Source organism: Numenius arquata, chromosome 11, assembly GCF_964106895.1.
Source record: "Numenius arquata chromosome 11, bNumArq3.hap1.1, whole genome shotgun sequence".
Lineage (NCBI taxonomy): Eukaryota > Metazoa > Chordata > Aves > Charadriiformes > Scolopacidae > Numenius > Numenius arquata.
Window position 1 is genome coordinate 29,404,316 of NC_133586.1, and position 22,745 is coordinate 29,427,060.

General features: G+C 43.5%; 1 protein-coding gene across 1 annotated transcript in view; it reads left to right on the forward strand.

Annotated features, from left to right (window-relative positions):
• The window catches only part of LOC141470182 (rho GTPase-activating protein 7-like), a 59,425-nt gene extending 37,677 nt beyond the window's left edge, over positions 1-21,748 (forward strand). The window contains 10 exon segments of the mRNA XM_074156107.1: positions 8,222-8,293; positions 9,932-10,013; positions 11,467-11,530; positions 12,228-13,582; positions 14,702-14,872; positions 15,580-15,739; positions 17,100-17,298; positions 18,983-19,202; positions 21,136-21,250; positions 21,731-21,748. Of these exon segments, the coding sequence (XP_074012208.1) occupies positions 8,222-8,293; positions 9,932-10,013; positions 11,467-11,530; positions 12,228-13,582; positions 14,702-14,872; positions 15,580-15,739; positions 17,100-17,298; positions 18,983-19,202; positions 21,136-21,250; positions 21,731-21,748 (2,456 nt within the window).
• Positions 21,749-22,745: the final 997 nt, after the last annotated feature.

Sequence of the window (22,745 nt, forward strand, 5' to 3'; positions counted from 1 at the left end):
AAAATAAATCATAAGTCTGTGCAAATTTTGCACTTGACTGCTATATGGAAAACAAATCTGATGCTAATGAAACACACCCATAAATTGCAACTTCATTAGGGTTTAATGAACCCAAATGAGATTGGAGTAAATGAAATTAAGAGAACAATGTGTGACTTTACTTCTTAAATCTTAATTTAAAAAAAAGAAAACAGACACAATCCAGAAGAAATCCTGTTTTAAATAGAAAATTTTTGCTTATCCACGACATTCAATCTCCTTTTTTTTTTCTAGTGTGTTTTAGGTTCCAAACTGCAAGACCCTAAATATTACAAGAAGTTTTCATACAGAAATTTAGAGCCTGAGCTGGTTATCTGGAGCTGTTCATAGAGTTTGAATTATTGTTCGACCTCTGTAAATTAACACAGCATCCTACCCTTATGCCTGCCCTATAGAACGGTAATGCCTAGCAGTCCAGCAGCTATAAAGTTATTACTGATTTAAAGTTAACTCCCAGGGAAATAATTTTAAATGTTTTAACACTTTTGATATGTTCTTCAAAGACCAGCCTCCATGACACTCCATACCTTGCTGAGGACCCCTGCACGATGGTTGTTCAGGTTGTAAAGGCTAATCATATATTTTCATTAGAAATCTACAAGCTCATTTTGGCTTAAGAACCAGATTTTCTTTTTTCTTTTTAAATTTAATGTGACAAAATAGACCATCTACAGCTTTTTGGAGGAGGGGACTATATTAGGTTAGGTCAGTAAAACAGCGTCATTAAAAGCAGAAAATAAAATCATAGCAGCAATGAACTACAGTAAATGCAGAGAAATTCAGTTAGTTGCAAAGGTCACAATGCATGCTAATGTTTTTAGCACACAGATTCATTGCTCAACTGCATATGAACTTTTCAGACCACAAACTACTTTTTGTCTAGACTAAGTCTATATAAGCAAAATAAAAGTAAAGGTTCTGTCTATGAAAACTATGGTGGCCAGGGACCTCATTGCAACACACTAACCACACCATGTGGCTGGGTCCCAGCTTCCCTTCTGTCCCCTCTGAACTCAAGAAGAATGAGGCCAGGCACAGCACCTCCTTGGCAGGATGCAAGTCCTGAGTTTTCCTGTGCAGGGCAACAGCGATGCCATTCAAGGCATTTGTTAGGAAGGAAAAAAATGGAACAGTAGCTAGTTTTGTAAAAATTTGGCTAATCCATTAGAATGGATTTTGAGCCTGGCGGGTCGGGGGGCGGTGGGGCCGAGCTGTGGGGAGTGGGGGGCTGTTCTTTGGGGTGAGGGGATTGGAGCAGTGATGGCCAGGTCCATGGGCAGAAGGAGAGGCCGGGAGCGGTGGGCTCAGCTGGCTGCACTCTGGTAGATGACATCCTTGGGTGGGCGCTGCAGAGACCTCCCGGTCCTCTTCAACATTGCTACTTTATTAGTGTATGACCACAGTTCCTGGGCTGTCTACACTTCAGGTCTCTAGTTTCTCACTTCGTGCTCTTCTAGTAGCTGCTGCTTTTTCTTCCTAGTTGGATGCATTTAGGGAGCAACAGACTTTCTGACTTTGCAGCATATCTTTGAATATCAGCATATTTTATTATATTGACCAAGTAAGCTTTATTGTATTGACCTGGACTCAACAGCTGTAAGCAGGCTCAGCATAGCATACCCTCAGCAGGCCTGATAAACTAGCTTTCTTTGAAGTAAAATCGCTTACTGGCCAGCCTCTGTTGGATTAAATAGTTCCTAACATGTAGGTTGAATTTATGTCACATGCAGTGGTATTGTTGGCATTTTGTAGCGTTAAGGAAAACTTAATGCTGCATGATGAAAGAGCACAGACAATAGACTTGTTTTGGGTTTTATTACTTCTGTGCTATAGGTTTATTGGTATTGGCTCTATTGGACACAAACAATTACCCTTCCTGTTGAAGTTCCTCTTAGGGAATTTTACGTCAAATATTTCTCAATCATGTACAAGGGTCCTGTAGAGAAACAGCCATGAGGACCTTCTGCATCAGAGGAATGTTGTATCTGTTCCTGCTTTATAGCCAGCAGGGCCAGAGCACAGAGAAGCAACATATCTGGGATTAAACTGCAGGGATCTAAATCCCCTGTCTCTTGCCCCATTTACTTGGATAAGAATTTACAAGTGTGGCTTTGGAAATTAGAGAGTTATACTCTCATTTCTCCTAAAGTCGACAGGAGTTAGATACTTAATTCCCTTGAGCCCACTGAAATTCTTGTAAAGCAAACTCCGTGTTCTCTAACTTAGGTAGAAGCAATTAAAAGATTAGCCAATGCCGACAAGCTATGTAATATGGCTTGCAAAGAAAAGGCCTTTAAACTTGTCTAGGTCCCAGTAACCAACATGGGAGGCGAATGACAAGGACCCAAGTAAAGATACTAATGCCCCTTTGGGAGTCCTAGTAATCAGCTTGGGAAGCTAATGCCAAGGAGCTGGATAAAGATGCAATTAAGGTTGCCACAAAGTACTGGGATACATTGCAGTTCCCAGCTGTGATAACTGAAGAGTTGGCTGTGGTTCCAAAACACCAGCGTGATAGTAAAGCAGGAATGAGAGGACAAATATTTTGGCCTTTTCATTTTCCAGACATTTATGTTCACTATCTGCATGGAGCCTAAATTATCCTGGAAAAATTCCAAGGCATAATCCTTTTTTTTTTTCCCTCTTTCTCCAGTGGGTTAATAAAGTACAATTAGGCTTTTCTGTTTTGAATTGCACAAGGGACAACAGAATAAACATTTCCACTTATTTATGATCCACCTCAGCTTTCAGAGAGTTTGACAGTTTTACAAGTCCCTGATTGCTTACCCTGGTCAGTGCAAACACCCTGCTTTGAAAGCATTGCATTTGAGGCTTCAACATTGAGTGGACAACATGCTCATACACTATAGTAAGAGGGGATAACTTACGAATAAATATAAATATAGATATAAATATAAATAATATAAACATCCTCAGGAGATCATAGTTCTAGAGCAACAAATACATTTTTCATGGAGTGTGTATAAAATGAAATACCTCATTAGCAGCTTTAAGGCATAGGAAAGTAATACAAATTTTTATAGCCCTACAAAGATGCACAGACCAGAAAGATGCAATGAGAAACTTGTGATTTTATCTCCAAACGGACCCTGAAAAAGCCTTGTCGCTTCCAGCACTGCCAGCACAAGCAGTAATGACAGGATCTAAGTCACTACATACAGGACCTGCCAGCTCCCAGGCAACGTCTCGTGAGCTGTAGGAAAAATGCATCAGTCCTGCCCTCTTTCCTGTTCTCCCGTCTCCGGGGAGGAGAGCCTGTGTGAGTGCCTCCTAGCTGGGCATGTTGAGAAAAATCTGTTCCTTTTGTCAAGCACTGCACTTGCATACAGTATATGCACTGTCCACATACAGAGAAGTGGACAGGTAGGGTCATGGAGTAACTAATGTAGAGGTGCTGCAAACAGCAATAAAGCCTCTTGAACTGTTTGCTCACTGGCATGGTTTTGCGTGATTCACACAACCATTTAATAAATTGAGACCTGATCACCATCAGATTCTTACCTGTCAAAACTGGAAAATTGTATTTTATGAAGAGAGAAGTAAAAGTAATACGTTTACCATGACTTTTAAAACTATCCTGAAGAAATTACTTTGAAATAGGAGAGCTACAATGAGACACCTCTGTGAAAAATGGTACTTTTAGGCTAAGGTTTCACACCAATCTGAGCTGCCCTAAGGGCGGTGGGACACCGGTGGGCAGTTGCATGTTGCCATGCCTCTCCTTGCACCCGCTGCCCTGCTCTTGCAACTGGTGCTCACTGGAATGCATGGTAGCCAACTCGGAAAGCTAGAGCATCACAAACTTGATCATGCTCAAAAGAAGTGAAGAGTGTCCTGCCAGTTTGGCTGTCCCGGCCCGCTGGCACGGCCTCAGCGGGGTCGGTGGAAGGAGGAGTGTGAGCACGAGGCAGGGGACAGGAAAGAAACAGGACTCCTGCTTTGGAAGCTCATCTGTGCAACTGGAAACTCATGCTGCATCCTGAGAATAAGGTTCATTGTACTTATGCTTTCAAGCAGAAATTTGTATCCTCCCATTTTATATAGAGCGAGTATTTTTAAAACATTGAAGTACAGTTTGACACTGTTCTTTAGTTGAATTTTGTGATCATCTTGTAGTAAGGCTGACTGGCCTGTTCCATATACAGCTTCTCAGTGGTTTCAGTTGCTGCCTCTCCCTTGTTGTTCAGAAAGTGCTGCTCCTTGTGAGGAAAACATCTCAGAGACAATGCCTAAATCTCAGCACAGATGCCTTTTCATTATTTCAAGCATTTCTGTTAATGTTGATGTTCATTCTGGTAGGAGTCTAATACCCGTTGTAGCATTCTGGTTTCTAAGTTCATCCCTGATGACTCTGGGTTTTCCCTCCAGTCTGCAAACAAGACAGTGCAGATGGGGGAAGGCGGTTTTTCAGGTCTTAAGCCCAAGTAGATGAAGGAGAGGAGGTGTCAGCCAAGCTGATGTAGCTCGTGGAGCTCCGACGAAAGGGGGTAGCGGAGCACAGAATGGCACCACAGTGGAGAAAAAGGAGCAGCAGTGTGGAGGGCAAGGTTTTCTGGGGTCGTTGGGACAGGCAGTCAGCGGCACAACCATCCTTTTGAACGCTGCTTTCAGTGGGACTGGACTGAATCCTCTTCAGCACAGAATGGACCTGCATAACATAGTACAGCCGTAGGATGGCACAGCGTATTGTTTCCCATAAACATCTGGTAGTAACCTATCACCCATAGCCCACGGGGAAACAGCTGCCTTGGCATGGAAATTTTGCTGGCAGCCTCTAATCTAAGGTAGAATATTAGGCTTTGGAGGAAACGACTTCTTTCTTTTCATCTGCTTAATTATGAAATCAGTTCATGAGAAGGAGGTGACATGTTTGGATTTCTCTGCTATTTCTGCTATGCAGACAATGCCCAAAAGTTCTGTTAAAAAATTGCTATCCTCTTGTATGACATCTAGCTCCCAAGCACCTACACTGCAATTGCAATAGTATTTGTGGGTGCTGCTCCATACGGGCTTTCTGAAGGCTCCCCCAGTTCCAGTTTCTATTCAGGAAGAGCTAACTTATCTCCAACAAGCATTTGAGCAGCTATTCTAACATCAAGAAGAACTAAGCAATTGCTATCAGCTGGTGTTTATTAGTACATCTAATTGCTATCAGCTGGTGTTTATTAGTACATCTATTTTAAAAGTTGGTCAGTAAACCTGGAAGATTATTTTGTAGTGACTGTGTGATTGTAGAAACAGGAAAGCACAGTCTAACCAGTCAGTAAGGCTGGCTGGGAAGGAAGGTGCGTGTCATCATTGCATGGTGAGGTAGAGTAGACAGGCTGTGAAGCCAAGCTAGGATCAAAAGCTAGGGATGGGTCTTCTGCACAAATGGTTCATCTATACTATTTGTCTTGCCAAAAAAATAGTGTAAGGGTCCTCTCAATAGCCCCAGAGAGACTTCAAGAAGATTGTCTTTGCTTTTCCTGAAGGAATCTTAGATAGGAAACTGACTTTGGCAGCTTTTAGATGCATGCCTTAAAGCATCATGAAAGTTGCCAGGACTGTGACTGTTACTTTAGCACCCCTCTAGGGCAGGATTTATAAGTACCTGTTGCACGTTTATTAACAGTTCCTGCCCAAGGTGGGTATATTAGTTAATGGTACTCACAATTATTGCTCTTTTACACCTCTGTGACTTTTATTCCCAGAGCTTTAGAACTCTTTGGGGTCCCAATGGAGAGCACTGCTGGGGTGCTTCATCTGTATTCTAGCATTACTAGCAAATGAGTTTTCACTTGTCCTTCAGGCTGCATGTGCCATAAAAGCAAAGCAGCCTTGTGCATCAGTACCGAGTGCAGCCCCATGGAGAGCAGTTATTTCCTTTTGAGCAATTATTTCTTATTTCCTTTTTATTTCCTCCTCTCATATTGATCATTATCATTGTAATAAAGGTTGGTCTGGGAGTTTCTTTTCATTAAAGTAAAATTCCGAGGCATCCATTATCCCTTCATGATTTCAATTTGCAGTAGGATTGGAAGGAGGCAGCTTAGATGCCCCTGAAATCCAGTGGTATCGGTAGGACCCTTTTGGTAATTATTTTAGCAATGAAGTAATCACAGTAAATCTAATGGCAAATAATTGTAGACATGCAGGTGAAGAACTTTTTAGTGCTTATTGTTGCCTCCTAACACAGACATTGCAACGTGGGGCTGTGCAAAGGTATGTTAAAAGGGCTGAAGATTTACTTTAGCAAAGAAAATTACCCCAGCTCCTCTGTCCTTCTCCTATGGAAGAGGCCACCACTAAGTGTGAGAATGCCATTGTATTTTCAGTCATATTCGTTGAAAGTATTTTCTAGCCTGTTCTTATTGGCATCACTGTTCACAGCCCGGTTTGTTCTAAAAATAGAGTTGTACTTTTAACCTGTTGGGGACTGGGGAAGCTCCAACTCTTACCCAGTCACTCTCCTATCTGAGCTCAGGAACCCTGTGCACAGGCTCCAGTTGACCAGTTTAAAGTGGGGTCTGGAATGAGGACAGCTCTCGTTTCTCCACAGCCGAGCTGGTTGAGCGACTCTGCTGGGTTTTCCTAAGCGTGACTCTCTTTGTCTCTGTGAAGACTTTTAGTGTTTGACTGGTCACCCTCCTGGCTCTTTTCTACAATTTTTTTTTTTTCTTTCCTGCTTTGCTCTGTGAGTACAATGCTTGTGTTTTATCAATCCCCTGTCTTGGTATTCAGAAAATGCTGTGTTATGATAAAGATTATGATAAATTATGGCACTGAGTATAGTAATAAATGTAGGCATAGTGTATATAGGCTATTGTGTAAGAAATTAGTTTCTGTTCTGCAGTTTGGGGGAAAAAAAAGGAGTCATGCATCTGTTTTATGTAGAAATACCCTTATCATCCTGTGGTATCGCTTTATTCTCAGATGAAAAAGCCACAGAGTTTTGTGCAGAAAGGCCTTTGTTATGGATGGTATTGTCCAAGTGACTCAAGTGATAATGGAAATAATTTAAAGTTTAGAAGTAGAATAATAAAATCATGGAAGTGCTGTAAGTTTTTTGATTAGTTTCTTCAGTCTGTTGCACTAATAACTTACAACTGAGAAGTCAGAGCAAAGGAAGCAGTGAATTTGGATAGGTATGTGTGTGAAGTGCCTTGGAATCCTAATCTTTGAGTGTATGTGTAAAGAAAATAGTTTTAAGAAGCAGGTCTGTTCCTCTGGCCTGTTCCATGCTGCACTTTAAAAACATTTCTCTCTACTGAGCTTACTTGATTTTAAGGTACTGTTAAAACATTTCTTTCAAAGTGATTTGTGCCTTTTGGTTGGTGGCTGTTGGAACGTGCACACAGACACAGAAAAAGTGCAGAATGGGAATCCTTTCCTCTTCAACAGACCCAGTAATTTCTAGTATTTGCGGAGTTTAGAGCCTGCCGGCACGTACTCATGCTAAACATGTTTATGTTTTTGAGGCATCTGGTGAGTGTTCTGTGATTCTGTGAAGTTATATGCTGCTCCTATGGGAATGTTACAGTATTGGCCATAGGGCTTTATGAATTGTCACAAAATGAGCAGTTAATTCTTACATCTGCTGTGCTGAAGTGGCTGCCAAGTTGCGTGGGTAGTTGGCAAGGAAATAAATATTGATAGGCCCTAGCAACAGGTACTCCTGAGAACTCTTGTTCTGGGAATGCTTAGGCTGTGTCCAGTGTTATTAATGTTGTGATAGCATTTTAAGTTTATTTATAGGATTTGTTTGTGTCTTATCACCATGTCTCAGAACTGGAATGCATGAATGGGCTTTGCCGTGTGAGGGCATAGACACGTGTATCATACACCCTTCTCTGGTGACTCGTTTCGACGTATAACAGATGCTTCACTCTCCACATCTCAGGGGTAGTGAATGTTCACCAACGTATGGTATCTCAGGTATGTGCACATATCTGGGCTCTCGTGTGTTCGTGATCTATCCTGTGTTGGAATGACTGCTCCAGAGCTGTGTCGGATACAAGAATGTCTTTCTTTCTAGTAATGCGCAAACAAAGCATTCATAAGCGGGATTCTCTGAGAATCTACCGGATAAAATTAGCTTGTTTTGTGAAAATTGTGAATATTGTGAAAATGCTAATTCTTGTGAGCACTCTAATTGAAAAATTTTATGTTCTCATTGCAGAAATTGAAGCCAGAGAAGCCTGCGACTGGCTGAGAGCTGCCGGCTTTCCCCAGTATGCGCAGCTATTTGAAGGTATGATCCCAAAGACTTGTCAAGCAGCTGACGCTGAATTCAAGCAGAATTGTTTACACAAATAACCTTTCAGAACTTGACACTTTCAATGGAAGCACGTCCAAATTCTGTAACGTCTTCATGCAAACCTGTAGAAAAATAGCAACCTGATATGTGTTCTTGCAGAAGTGACATCTTAATTGGGTTGGTGTGGACTCGGTAGATTCTGTAAAGTACCAAATCTTTGCTGGTTACTGATAGACTGTAATGCAGTCAAATGTCTGCTTTTGTGATTTTCAGTTGCTTATAATTTTCTCAAGCTCTTTTCCTTGGAGTTCTGAGGTGTTTTTCCGATGCACTGATTGCAAGCAAAACTCATATAAGGCTCTCCAGCCTGTGGTTTTGAGCAAAATTGTTTTATTGGTGTTTTGAAAAAGAATGTTGGAAAAATCATCTTGCAATCATAAGTTTTTAAGACAGATACTCAGAGGCAGCCAGCCACAGTCAAACAGTGCAATTTCAGCAGGTTTTCATGTTGCTAAAGCTACAAAGAGTGCTTTTTACTTGTGGGGGAGCTATGGATTTGTTGAGAACTTGTATAAATTTCAGACAATGCTTGTGGTTATAGCTTAAACTGTTCTTCTTTAAAATATGTTTATTGTTACAAAAATTGAATGTACCAAAAGCTAATCTATTTTTACAAGAGATTTTCATCAAAGAACTACATTTAAAAGAACTAACAATAACTTCTACCTGCTTTCATTCCCACCTCCCCTCTTCATTGCAAAATTAGAAATTGGAAGTCAAGCAATAGAGCCAAATGTGAAAGCTGTATAGTGTGAAACATGATGTCTCATGGACATGCTTCCCGTTTGACTACATTATATTTTATTATATATTATTATTTTATGTATTTATTATTTTTACATATATATTTTATTATATTATATATTTATTATTTTATATATTATTACTACATAATACAGACTTTATTATATAAACTGTCAATCTCACAGTTTGTTGGAAATATACATTGTCGTGCTTCTGGATAATGAATCCTCTGCATTACCTTGTTGTTTATGTCGTCTCCTGACTTCACTGGGTAAATTAAGTTTAAAAAGTAAGCCAAGAAAATACTGGTGGACCTCACTGGTTCCCTCACCTGCAAGGCTAAATCTCAGAAGCCGGAGTGTTGAGCTCTTCAGCTGGTGTATCCATTAGCTTCAAGCACAGCATGGTGTGTCAGGCTCACTACACCTCAAATGTCTATGTCACATGCTGCATTGTACCTTACAATCCAGAAAAACTTATGTAAAATACTCCTGGTTTTATACTGCACTTGAAGGCAGAAGTTGCAGAAAACCTAACCAAAGCAAAACTTTAATTTTTAATTTCTTGACTTATTCACTGTACTTAGTCACAGCAAGCTCCTGGAAATGCAGCAAATGCTTGTCTGTCTGTAACTAATGACAGCAAGAAGATGCATTTATTGTCCCACTTGCTCTATGGAGCTGATCCTCACTTACCTGAAGGACATTTGTGTGAATATATAGCTATAGAAATAGATTTAGATATATTTCACCTATGATAAATATGTTGCAAACTTCAAAGTCTTCGCAATTATAACTCAGTTTTCAGATTCAACTTTTCTGTTCACAGATATGCAGTTTCCTATTGATGTAAAAACTGTGAGGAAAGATCATGAATTTTTAGATGGAGATGCGATTGAATCACTATTCAGGTAAAGGTTAATTATGAATCATCTTTAATACCTCCAGGGCCCATATTATTTGTCATTCATCCTTTCATACCTTAGTTTTTGTCAGAGACTAACAAAGTCACCAATGCTGTGACTGAATAGACTTCACGCTACAGTACGAAGCACATACTTTAGTACCACTGAAGTTGGTTGTTTTAAGAATTTAAAGGTAAAGTAAGGATATGTCTGCACGTCTTCTTCAGCCCAGGTCTCAGTGACACTACACTAAGCATCAAATCTGTCTTTTCTGTACTGCAAAATGCCTGCAGGCTGAGGAAGAACAATCAGTTCCCTGCAAGCATATGGTACCACAGCAGTTTGCTCTTGAGAATTGCATATTAGGGAGTGCAGGGATTTCCTCTGACTAGGGAGCTTCCCCAGAGCTATTCCACAAGTTAAACAGCTAAAATGATCTGCACAAGAGATACTTTTTCTGGTTTGTTTTCCTGAAAAGTTTTTTGAGTGAGAAGCAAAGGCATTGATCTAAAATTATTATTTTGCCACAGCCGTTCAGAGTGTGAAATTGCATTGTCAGTGCAAAGTCAAACTCGCTGCTCTTTGGACTTTTCCCATGTAAGAGTGCCAAGATAGTGCAGCGGCATTCTTCTTATTACTTACTGCAGTTTTTGAAGCCTTCTCATCATGAGATTGTTTAGCAGGTGAAGTGAATTCCAGACTATCCATGCCACTTGGCCGACCCAAGGGATGCAATAAGAACTTCTAGCCCCTAAGGGAGTGGAAAGTTATTCTTCTGGAAAAGTGGTTTGGTCCTTTTCTGTATTGGTTGGTTACCTGAATTCAGATTCTGCTTGTAATAGGAGCACCAACAGGAGCTGTTCACATAGACATCTCTAATGCACAGCAGATATTAGAGAACTTCAGCTATGTTTTGTTTATTGATATGACTTCTGTCCCGAGTGTTCCTTGAAGACTGTCAGTATGTCTCCCTCTTGATGCCACATATTTTTTTGACAGTTAAATAACTGACTAGTTTGAGGTCTTATTGATTCCACATGTTTTCATTAAAAGTCCTTCCAAGGATATAGGTTAATGTCTTCTTTTTTTTTTTTTTTTTTTTTTTAAAGAAGTTGACTCAGGGTTTCTTTCATTTTCAAAATCTTAAATCAATATACAGTTTTTCACGATCATGAAAACTCATAATATGATTTTAATTAACTGATTAATTATGGTCCTCTTTTTAAGATGGCCAATGGCCCAATTTTAACATGGCAAAACTGGAACTGTGAACATCACGGGGTTAGTTGGCACTGGTTTTGGCACCTTTTTAGACAGGTGCATTCTCTAACAGAATGTTGGTCTTTGATGTCAATAATGAAGACTCCATGGTAGAAGTTCACAACTAGTTTAGTGCATGTTTGTTTTCAAGAAATAAAATAGTCTAAATTTAAAACTTCCGTTTTTTCTTATACTCTAGACGGTTGAACACGTTGAACAAATGTGCATCAATGAAAGTGGAAATAAGACGCCAGAGGAAACAAGTATGTTTGCAAAATAAAATTAATTTTCTCACTAAAAATGTGTTTAGCTATTATATCAAAAACCTCTTTTTAAAAGGTGTTGGAAGGATTAGAAGTTTCTGAACTTTTCTTTCATGCAAAGCTCTTCCGTTTGCATTTTCCATTGAAAAGCATAGTGATGGAGATTGAAATTATGTAATGTTCATTTTGTATCTTTGTAAGGTAGGTTAAGGGTGGGTTTTGAAACAGTTTTTAAAATTAATTTGACACACATTACTGTCCAATAGTTACACCAAGGCTCCACCTCAGCATGCCTTTTATTTCTTTCCTAAGTAGTTTTACGTCTTACTTAAGATCTGACAGTGAAACTTTGGCATTAGGAAAGGCCATGTAAACCCACTACAATTATCTTTCAAAACCTTTGGATTTGCTGCAAAACAGAATTTTTCATCCTGAGATCAAATCTGTCATTTTTTCTTGTGGTAAACTTACCAGATTTGTCAGCGTGCTTGGGAGTAATTTGTCAGCATGCTTTTCATCTAACAGAACAGAGCTGAGGGCAGACCTTCAGTAACTGAATGGTCACATTTCCTTAGGGTGGCCTCAGGGGTTTTGGAGGTAGGCAGAAAATTCAAGTCTCCTTTTTTTGTTACATTTTTTTGTAATTTAAAGTTTGCCAAACTTTGCCCTTGATCTGTACTTTTTTTTTCCTTCTAAGAGTGATGACTCTGAAGATGATGAACCTTGTGCAATAAGTAACAGATGGGCTTATGAGAGGTGCAGTCAGAGATGGTCTCGTATTGAGAGCATAGAAGGCTTCCCAGGAGAGGAAGGTGCTAGTGCATCAGTCCCAGGCAGTCCAATACTGAAGAGCATCAGCAACGAGGGTACAGTCTTTCTGGATCATGGTGAGAAACATGACGTGTCCTCAATTCACAGTACTAGCAGTGGTGACAGTGACATTGGTAGCATCCCAAAACCTTTTGAAGATGTGGAAACCAGCACGAGTTCCTCAAGATGTTCCTCAATTAAGATGGCTTCACTGGACTCTACTTTTAGTTGTTCTCCTCCCCCTAGTGAATGTTTAAGTACCACCAGTGAGGAGAAACTTTTGGATAAGTCACAATCCAAGAGGAAGAGCCTTCTAAAGAAAATGGAGAAGTTGCACTTAAGGAGCTGCAACTTGAGGAGTGGTCAGTCAAAGGCCAAACCCATAATAAGTGAACCTGTTCTTCTGGAAGGACTTAATGAAGAAAAGATGAAGATGCTGAACTGTGTAAATATTTCTGACCTCTCTGGCATCCAAACAAAGAACAATTCTTCCTTTTCTTCCCAGAGCTGCAATAGCAGCAACCAGTCTGAGAATAGCAGCACAGTGGGTGCTACAAGTCCTCCTATAAAACCACGAAGCCACTGTGAAGGAATGGGAGTGTGTGCAGAGGACTTGGATTCTGGCAAGCTCTTGCTGTGGAATAATCTATCTCAGCAACATCTGAAAAATGACACGAAGTTACAAATGAACCAGATGTTTCAAATACCACAAGGCCATAAACCTGGGACTTTCCCCAAAGCACTTACAAACAGCTCCCTGTCTCCAGTAGACAACTCTTCCATCAACTGGAGAACTGGGAGCTTTCATGGGTGCAGGAGGAACCGGAGCAGAAGCAGTTCCAAGGACTCCAAAGCCCCCAGGAGCCCCCTTTCGAGTGCAAATAACAGACTAAGTGTATATGACAACATGCCCGATATTGAACTAGACAATTTGGAGGCAGCACAAGTTGGTGATGATGACGTTTTTTCAGAACTGAACAATGTTATAGAAGATGTCAATGGTCTCAAAAAGTTGGTTAATCAGTGGACAGAGAAGTTCTCAGATGATGGAGATTCAGACTTTGCCAGTGACTTGACCTCTTTGTATCCATCCTCTCCTAAAGAAATCTGTCTTGAAACAGAGGGCTTGGAAGATAAGACAGTAAACCTCCCAGCCACTGAGGGAGAGAGCAGTTGTGAACTGGGCAAGGAGATCATTCCTGCAGAACTGACATACATGACAGACTCTATGAAGACCAACAGGTCAGCCATCCCTGGTTTTCCCTAGTAGATTGCCCCTTGGGAACCATTCCCCATTGATACTCTCCACTCAAAATGTAATTGCTTTTCCAAAACAAAAGTCTGTTCGGGGCAGCAGGGTCTGTGCCGCTGGTGCCAGGTACTGCTGTTCTGTAGACACTCTGGTATCTAAGTCTGCTCTGACCTCTATTGAAAGTAGGGTGCTCATTTTCTGCATGAGCGCTTGTTAGACATTTGGAATCAGACTTTATGGCTAGCTTCCTGCATTGCTTACTGAAACATTTTGTATTGCCAGAGTACCTCCTGGGTGAGAAGTACATCGTTTAAATGCAACTAAGAAGCTTGGGAACTGCAGGTGGTTTAGAGTCATAGAATGGTTTGGGTTGGAAGGGACCTTAAAGATCATCTAGTTCCACCCCCTCTGCCCTGGGCAGGGACACCTCCCACCAGACCAGGTTGCTCAAAGCCCCATCCAGCCTAGCCTCCAGGGATGGGGCATCCACAGCTTCTCTGGGCAACCTGTTCCAGTGTCTCACCACCCTCACAGTAAATAATTTCTTCTTAAGATCTAATGTAAATCTCCCCCCTTTCAGTTTGAAACCATTGCCCCTCACCCTATCGCTCCACTCCCTGATGAAGAGTCCCTCCCCAGCTTTCCTGGAGCCCCTTTAGGTACTGGAAGGGTCTCTGAGGTCTCCCTGGAGTCTTCTCTTCTCCAGGCTGAACAACCCCAAATCTCTCAGCCTGTTCTCACAGCAGAGGGGCTCCAGCCCTCTGAGCATCTTCATGGCCCTCCTCCGGACCTGTTCCAACACGTCCACGTCCTTTCTGTACTGAGGACTCCAGAGCTGGACACAGTATTCCAGGTGGAGTCTCACCAGAGCAGAGTAGAGGGGTAGAATCCCCCCCTTCACCCTGCAGGCCACACTTCTTTTGATGCAGCCCAGAATGTGGTTGGATTTCTGGGCTGCAAGCGCACTTTGCTGGCTCATGTTGAGCTTCTCATCCACCAACACCCCCAAGTCCTTCTCCTAAGGGCTGCTCTCAAGTCTTCACAGATGGAGGCAGAAAACTAACAGGGACAATGGAAATAGTCCTGAGCTTAAACTATTTATCCCATAGGCATGGAAACCAACACTGGCCTGTGGACGAGAGCGTGAGCTTGGAAAGCCTTTCCATCCAGACTGATACCCAGTCAGCTGCCCAGCTCGCCCGGACACAAAAGCTGGCTTTATTGAAACTCACTGCTCTGATGGACAGATACTCCCCTTCCAGCAAGCAGGGCTGGAACTGGTAAGTTGTCTAATACTAAAGCAACCTGTGCTGGAAAGAGAGGATTCAGTGTGAGCAGGTGAATTTTCTTGTCTGCCCCGATTACACATGTCAAAGATGAGGAATTTCATCCTGTTAAATCACTGGCAGTTTCATGGTTATTTCAATGGCTCCAGGATTTCCTCTGCTATGGACTGCGCTTTTGCTCCTCACTGGTGGTCACGTTGTTACTGATTGTAAAGCACGTTCTAGTTTCTCTCTAAATTTGCTTGTTTGCAGGCCTTTGTCAGAGGTCCTTCACAGGACCTGAGGTGGGAGCTGGCTGGGCTGAGAATCCATCTCTTCAGGTCAAGACCCAGTTTGAACTAAAATAATGACGAAGTCAGGCACTCAGAGGACTTAGGAATACAAGTTAGCATCTTGTGATAGGGATCTGATACTTGAATATAGAAAGAAGTGAAAAAAGCCTGCAGTGTCCTAAAGGGATGAAGCGTATGTCACATGAGGTTGCTTTATTAGATAATTTCAGTTTTGAAATGAGGAAGTCATTCCTGTAATTGCCGTTCAGGATTTTCTGTCTATCTTATGATGCTGTGTGTACAGGTATGTGGCAGAATTTGGGGTTGTGGCAAGTATAACTAAATCCTTTCCCATGCCTCTAACTAGAGCGGCAGACGGAATTGGGCTGCAGAGCTAATCGGTTGCATGCACTGTTTTTTTTTTTTCAGGACTATACCAAAGTTCATCAAAAAAATTAAAGCCTCTGACTACAAGGACAAAAATGTGTTTGGGGTTCCTTTGCTTCTGAACGTTCAGCGAACAAGCCACCCACTGCCTAATGGCATCCTGCAAGCACTGGACTATTTGAGAAGCCACTTCCTTGACCAGGTATGAATTTGAGGCAGCTCTGTTCCATAAGTGGATCTGCTCCAGGGAACCAGTCTCTGCTTCCAGCTTTTGTGAGGGACTTTCTTGCTTCCTAAGGTCTAGATCTGAGCAGGTACTGTTTCCTTCTGGGAATACCTTCAGTCCTGTGCTGTATTTTTGTGCCTTGCCACACTGAAATCATCTGCAGTCAGTTCTCTCAGTGCAGGCAGTCAAGCTGTCTTCTCCTGGTGAGGCAGCATGTCTCTGCTCCCTGAGGAAGTGTATCTACCACAAAATGTCATTATTCCCTCTGTTCTGTGGTTGCTGGTAGTGCCAGAGCTAATGTGATAATCAGTCTTGTTTCAGCTGAAAGGTACCACTAAGCAGAGATAAAACATATTAAAGCAGTGCCTGTAACATCTTTTTCTGGCTCTCAAATCCGTATTTATCCACTAAGTGGAGATGTGTGCATGGTGGTGAAAGCGTGTGTTGCATCTGTTATCTCTATAGCATAGGTGCAGAAATAGGAGACTCCATGACATGTATCAGTTAAAGAAAGGGCTTTTTTTTTCTATGCTTTGCAACTGTCCAGGTGTGTAATATTACGCACAAAAGTGTGCACACAAATGTGCGCACAAAATGCTACAGTGCAGTTTGGTGGCACATACCGGAATGTGAGCAAACAGTTTCTTGTGAAAGCAGTGTTTTTCCTTTTGAGGTCATTGTATCTATTCAGTTAATATAAATAAAATAATGAATGTAAATACTCTTAGTGGTACGCAGTGAAACGTTCAGCAGAAGCTTTGTTGGTATCGAGTTCGTGGGAAACTTCTAGATCCAAGTTTTCTCTGAAACTGGATTGACATTCATATTAAAATAATAATTTCCCTCAGAATGGCAATTGCCCTTTGCTGACTTATAGAAGATCAGATGGATCAGATGTTAAAGTCATCTCTGTGAGATTCTCTGACACGGAGTGTTTGTTTTCTCCAGCATGGGCATCAATGTACATTTGAACACACATTTTTGCACTAGAAACTTGCAGCTCTAATGTGTGAACACAGCCTGCTCAAGCAAACTGACAGATGTCAATGCTAATAATTTTAAAAGTCAAAAAGAGAAACTTTGCATTAAATAAAAAGCAAGCGAGCAAACAAAAATGAAAACTAGCATGTCTTTCACAGCTGGTTCTGTGGGCATCAGTCATGGTTTGCCTGGGAGGAATATCCATGCTGCTTCTAATGATACAAAAATGTTTTGGTGTTAGATCCCACTGCCATAGGGTCTAAGTTATCAAAAGGAAAGTGAAGAATCAGTTATTTGTCAGAGCTTTGATTCCTGATGACTCCTCTCTTTGTCTTTAATATTCTTTTACCCACAGGTTGGCTTGTTCCGAAAATCTGGTGTTAAATCCAGGATTCTGTCTTTAAGAGAAATGAATGAAACCAGCCCAAACAACGTATGTTACGAAGGGCAGTCAGCGTTTGATGTGGCTGATATGGTGAAGCAGTATTTCCGAGACCTTCCTGAGCCTATATTTACCAGCAGGCTCTGTGAATCCTTCCTCCACATCTACCAATGTAGGTAACAAAAACTATAGTTTTCTAGTTCCTTGAATATCTTAATATTCAGCTGTGCAAGGCAGTGGCCAGACTAGGACTAATACTGTGTCCCCCTGTGGTCAGAGGAGACCAGGCAGGCAGGACGTTTCTGAAAAGCTGAGTTCATTGTGGCTCCGGACTTCGGAGCTTCACGTCTGCATCCCATGGGCCAGCTATTTTCTAACATTGTGTCTTTTCTGTTCTTTGAAGGATGAATGTAATAACATATGTTGCAGCAGCCTTCTTAGTTGGTCATTTCCTTATGCAAAATTAAGAATCTAGTCCCCTTGTTCATGATATGAAGTAGCTCCTTGTGCAAGAAGTCACGTTCTATTGATGAAATTTCTTTATTAAGGTGCCCAAGCACAGTTGCTGTGAAACAGCCTCTCTGCCTGGAAACTTTCTGCGTGTGCTCTCACAGCAACTCAACCTTAAGTAAAAAGGAAATGTGAAGCTCAAACCTAGCAGTGAATATAGTTTTAAGTGGGTTCCATCTCCAGTACTTTGCCCTCAAGGAACCCACCTTTAAAAAGCAGCTGGGTTGGGGAAGAAACTTGCTGTAGGGGCTTATGATGATGTTGCTACAGGCAAGTTTCTTTCAGAGAAGGTTTTGAAAGTCAAAGTATGAGCTATCAGAGTGGCTAGAAACAGGATAGTTTTCAGCCTGTTTTGCGTGACTTTTATTGACATGAGTACATGAGCTGCTGCTGTCTTGTGTATGGTGTAAGTTCATGAAAGTTTGCTTGGGTTTTATTTTTTAACCCGTCAGGCTTTTAGAATTTTATCTGAAAATGGTTTATTTGTTTGAAGCAAGTTTCCTTTTTGCATCCACAAATCCTTTTTGTAAGGAGCCCCGCAATTCCTATGTCCAATGGATGTGCAACCCTTTTCTTCCATTTATCATAACCTGGCCGCTGTCCACCTCCCATTTCTTGTTTTGGGATAGAAACAGCAAATGACTGAATTATCCTACTCTTGTGCCACATGTGACTTAAGCAAGTGCCCAGATTAAACTACTATCTTTTGTAGATAAGAAATGTGCCGCTTTCACCCAGAAGTGCATTTTGAGTGTTCTGTGCATGTGCATCTGCTTGAAGGGAAAGAGACGTGATGTAGTGGTGTAAATTGGAGACATCCTGATGATAGGGGGATGCATGGCAGGATGAACCATACCTGTTCTCCTGCAGGAGCTGCTTGGGCACACAGTCTCTCTGGCTTTCAGTGTGAATTCAAATCTCTTGGCAAAAACGTTGTTCTCTCTATTGAGTTAACCGAGAGCACCTGTTCTCGTCATGCCTGAAGCTGAAAGGAAAAGACAATAGAGTAGCTATATCTGCTCCAAAGGGTCATTGCAGAGTGCTATTTTATGGGGAGACAAGCCCTTATTTGGGTAGCAACCAGAGCCAGTTCATTAGCATGGTCTTCAAGATAAATTGCAAGTCAAGCACCAGCATCACTGGGTGTGAAAGTGCATCTTGACAGGAACAGGAGAAAACTGTCCTTGCGTGATGTGACTGTGATAACGGCCTTTGTGTTGCATGTTGTGAACTGGAGTGACAGGAAAATGGATGAACCTACAGTTTCAATGCCCTGCTTGGGACTCTGTTGATGGATGCTTCCTCTGAGAGTCACATGTGGTTTTCATCATTTTTTTTCTTTTCAGACGTGCCAAAGGATCAGCAGTTTCAGGCTGTCCAGGCTGCTATACTCCTTCTCCCAAAGGAAAACCGAGAAGCTTTGAAAATCCTCCTGTTCTTTCTGCGAGATGTGGTTGCTTTTGTTGAGGAGAACCAGATGACCCCAACCAACATTGCTGTCTGTCTTGCACCTTCATTGTTTCACCTCAACACCCTGAGAAGGGATAGTTCCTCCTCCTCCACTAGGTATTGGCATCTGAAGGCTGGCGTTGCTGCTGTCCATAGTGTTCTTTGTAACAGTGCTTTCTGTAGCTGGCCTAGGACCAGTGTCTGCTTTTAAGGGGGAAGTAGTGTACGTGTCTTGGGGTTTGTCTCAAATATGATTGTTCAGGTCCAGAGAAGTGGTTGAGTTGCCATCCCTGGAGGTATTTAAAAGACGTAGTGCTGAGGGACATGGTTGAGTGATAACTTGGCAGTGCTGGGTTAACAGCTGGACTTGGTGATCTTGAAGGTCTCTTCACACCACAAAGATTCTGATTCTGTGACCACCATGCATGGAGTGATCCAGTCCAGTGTAGAGAACAGTGGTAAGGCCCCACTGTCATGCCCCCGACTGGTCTGCATGTGAGCTAGCCTGCCTGCCTCACGACTGCTGTGCTCTTTGTGGTTGCCCACAGGTCTGGCTGTCCAGCAGTCCAGCATGTGGCCCATTGTTTGCATTAAGGTGGTGCTGGCCATTGAAAATGTAGCTTCTGCACTGGCACCTAAGCTCAGGTGCAGCTTGAAGGACCTGCAGACAACTGGCAGATTGTAGCAGTCACTGACACTGGTTCTGCTGGGTGACAAAGGGATGGCTCCTGCCAAACCAAGCCACAGGGATTTTGTAAATTTATCTTAATAAGTAAAAGTATCTGGGTTGCATAACATCCCCTGTTTGTACGTGCAGGGAGGAAGGTGCCCTTGGGCCAAAGTAGACAACTAATCTCAGAGCATTCATGTCTTATCTGGTCTCCTGAGGCAGGGCTGTTTGCTGTACTCCATGCTCCTATGTATGGACAGACACGTATCAGGGTAGAAAAGGACAGCTGTCTGATGGAGACATTGTGCACCCATCAGAGTAGCGAGCGCATCACCTCACACGGGGATCTGAGGATGAGGAGCAGTTCCAAGGCAGAAGCTGTTGGATGTGCTATCGGTGTCTTTCAGGATAACAGCGCAGGCTCTGGATAGCGCAGGAAGGGGAAAGAAAGCACTAAGGACTGTTCTTTTGAATGGCACAACACATCCAAAAATGCCTAAGAGGCTGGGGCTGCCCAGCTCTCCCTGGGCTGAGCTGGCACACGGCCAGGGAGCCGTGTGGCCACTGCAAGGGCAGCGGGCGATGCGATGGAGCTGGAGTGGCAGCAGGTCCTTCCTGGATTGCAGTTGCATTTGAGCTCCTGGGAGACATACTTTGAGAGTTGTGCCTCTTTGGTTTACATAAACATTATTCTGAAATACTAAGACCAAAAATAGAAACGGAGTTTTCTCTTTGTTGTCACTGTTTAGAAGCCAGGAAGCTTTGAAGCTTTAGCTTTTGTGTAACTGGGCATTAATGCCATAATGCAGGGTTCTGACTTCAAAGGGTAGAAGCTGACAGGTCTGACTTTGAGGAGCAGAGCTGAGGACTCTTATCTTCCACCCAATTTTCAAGCCATTTGGCAGGAATGCACACAGATAAAAGTATAAGAAGCCAGGATTAATGATGTCATATAATCATTATGAATTAAAAGCAAGGACTGTTTTTGAAACATTTGGTGTGGTTTGGGCCAAAGGATTTAAAAGGTTCTGCATGGGCTTTGCAGGGTATCAAAGGAGCTTGGTATTTGAAGGCTACACACAAATCAGTTTGGGGTCATAGCTGTCTTTGGACAAATGCTGTGTTTGGGGAATAAAAAGCCTTGCCTTCCCTTTCTTGGACATACGTTACTAGTGGTCAGCAGTGTCCTGGGCCCTTTCAGGGTGTACTGGGAGGGAATGCTGTCTATGGACCTCACTGCAGTAACGCAACATGAGCACGGAAGGTTCCATCAGTGCAGCGTGTTTTTGCTGAAGGTGCTGGTTTCCAGCCCTCGGGCACGTTGTACCTCTGGTTCACGGCATCTCGCTCACACAGTCTTCTGCCTTCCCCTCTCCATAGGTCCAGCCAGAGGAAGTGCAGCTTGGGGAAGCCAGACCAGAGGGAGCTGAATGAGAACCTGGCAGCAACACAGGGCTTGGCCCACATGATAATGGAGTGCAACAGACTCTTCCAGGTACGTCACTTGCTGTAGCAAAGCACGAGCACGGAGCAGGGTGAGGGATGTTCCCACACTGGCCAAACCCTGACCATGCTGATGGCCTGCGGTGAGCAGCAGTTTGGGGCAGAGCCCTGCAGAGGTCCCTGCCAGCCCAGCTGAGCCTGTTGATGGCTGTGAGTCCTGCTGATGCCAGTATAGAGAAAATTAACATCACTGCAGATTTTACTGCAACTATTTGTAAGGGCTGTGAGAGCATTCCTCCATTTCTCCCTCCAACCCCCAACTGCTGTGAGGGTTTGGCTCCCTGGGCTTGGGACCAGCTTAGAGAGTACCTGTGGAGCCGAGGCTGCCATATGGTCTTGTATATGGCAGGACCAACCATCCCTTCCTGTGGGAGTGGGTTAAGTTGAGGTTTTGCTGCTGGGTCCTGGCCAGAACAACAGCTGTGCCTGTGCCATGGACCCCAGTAATCTGGACCCGGACCTTGACCCACAGACTGACTTCCCGGCTTGATCTCGGCCTTTCCTCGTCATTGTGGACCTGCCTGGCGATCACTAGACTGTGGCTGACCCTGGTTGCTGTCACTGGACCTGATCCTGCCCCCCCCTTGCTGGCTCACCTTCCTGGCTCAATCTCGGACCGCATCACCATGGATGTGGCTAATCACCTGGACTCTTGGCTGACCCTGGCTGCCATCTCTTGCCCGGCTCAGGTATTGTGGGGCCGGGCGGCTGCCTGCCAGCCCTGTTATCCTGCTCTACTTCCAGCCCCTTTCCCCTTGGGCGCCACCAGCCCTTCTTGCAGTCAGCTGGGGCCTTCTTGCAGTCTGCTCCAGCACCATGGCTGGGCTGGGGCCACACTCCCATGGCTCCCCTGAAGGGACCCATGGCCCTGACCCAAGGACCCTCCAGCACTGACGCCCTACAACCAGACCCTTGCTTCTGAGTGACACCCATCCCCCCACCCCCACCCCCAGCCCATCTCTTCATGGCACCAAACCGCAACCTGGCCATGGCTCCTATGTGATCCCTCCACCCCCAGTCCAACCCTGTGTCCCCATTTCCTCAGTGGTGGCCTGAACCCCTCTGCTCAGCCCCTCAGGGTGCCCTGATGCCTACTGCCTGTCCCATACCCTGGCCACATGGAAGCTGGCCCTGTCCCTAGCTGCGTAGCTTCCCCCGAAATAGCCCTGCAGGGACTTTGAGCTGCCCTTGGACCCACGGACACCCTGCACGCTCTTGCTACAACCAGGGTTCTTCACAAGCATCGCTAACACCAGGTCTGTGAGCTGTGGGGCTGCCCCTCACCATGGGGCACTGGGGCCCTGCCGGTGTGCCCCTACCCTGCTGGCACCCAGGGACCGCCTGGAGAGTGAGGGCTGTCCCCCTTCTGCTGGAGACCTGGAGGAGAGGCCACAGGCAGCTTGGCAGGGTGGCCTTGGCCATGACTGTGCTGGACACGCACCCGCTGTTCCAGAACTGGACTCTGCCACTTGGCCCTGCCTGGGCAC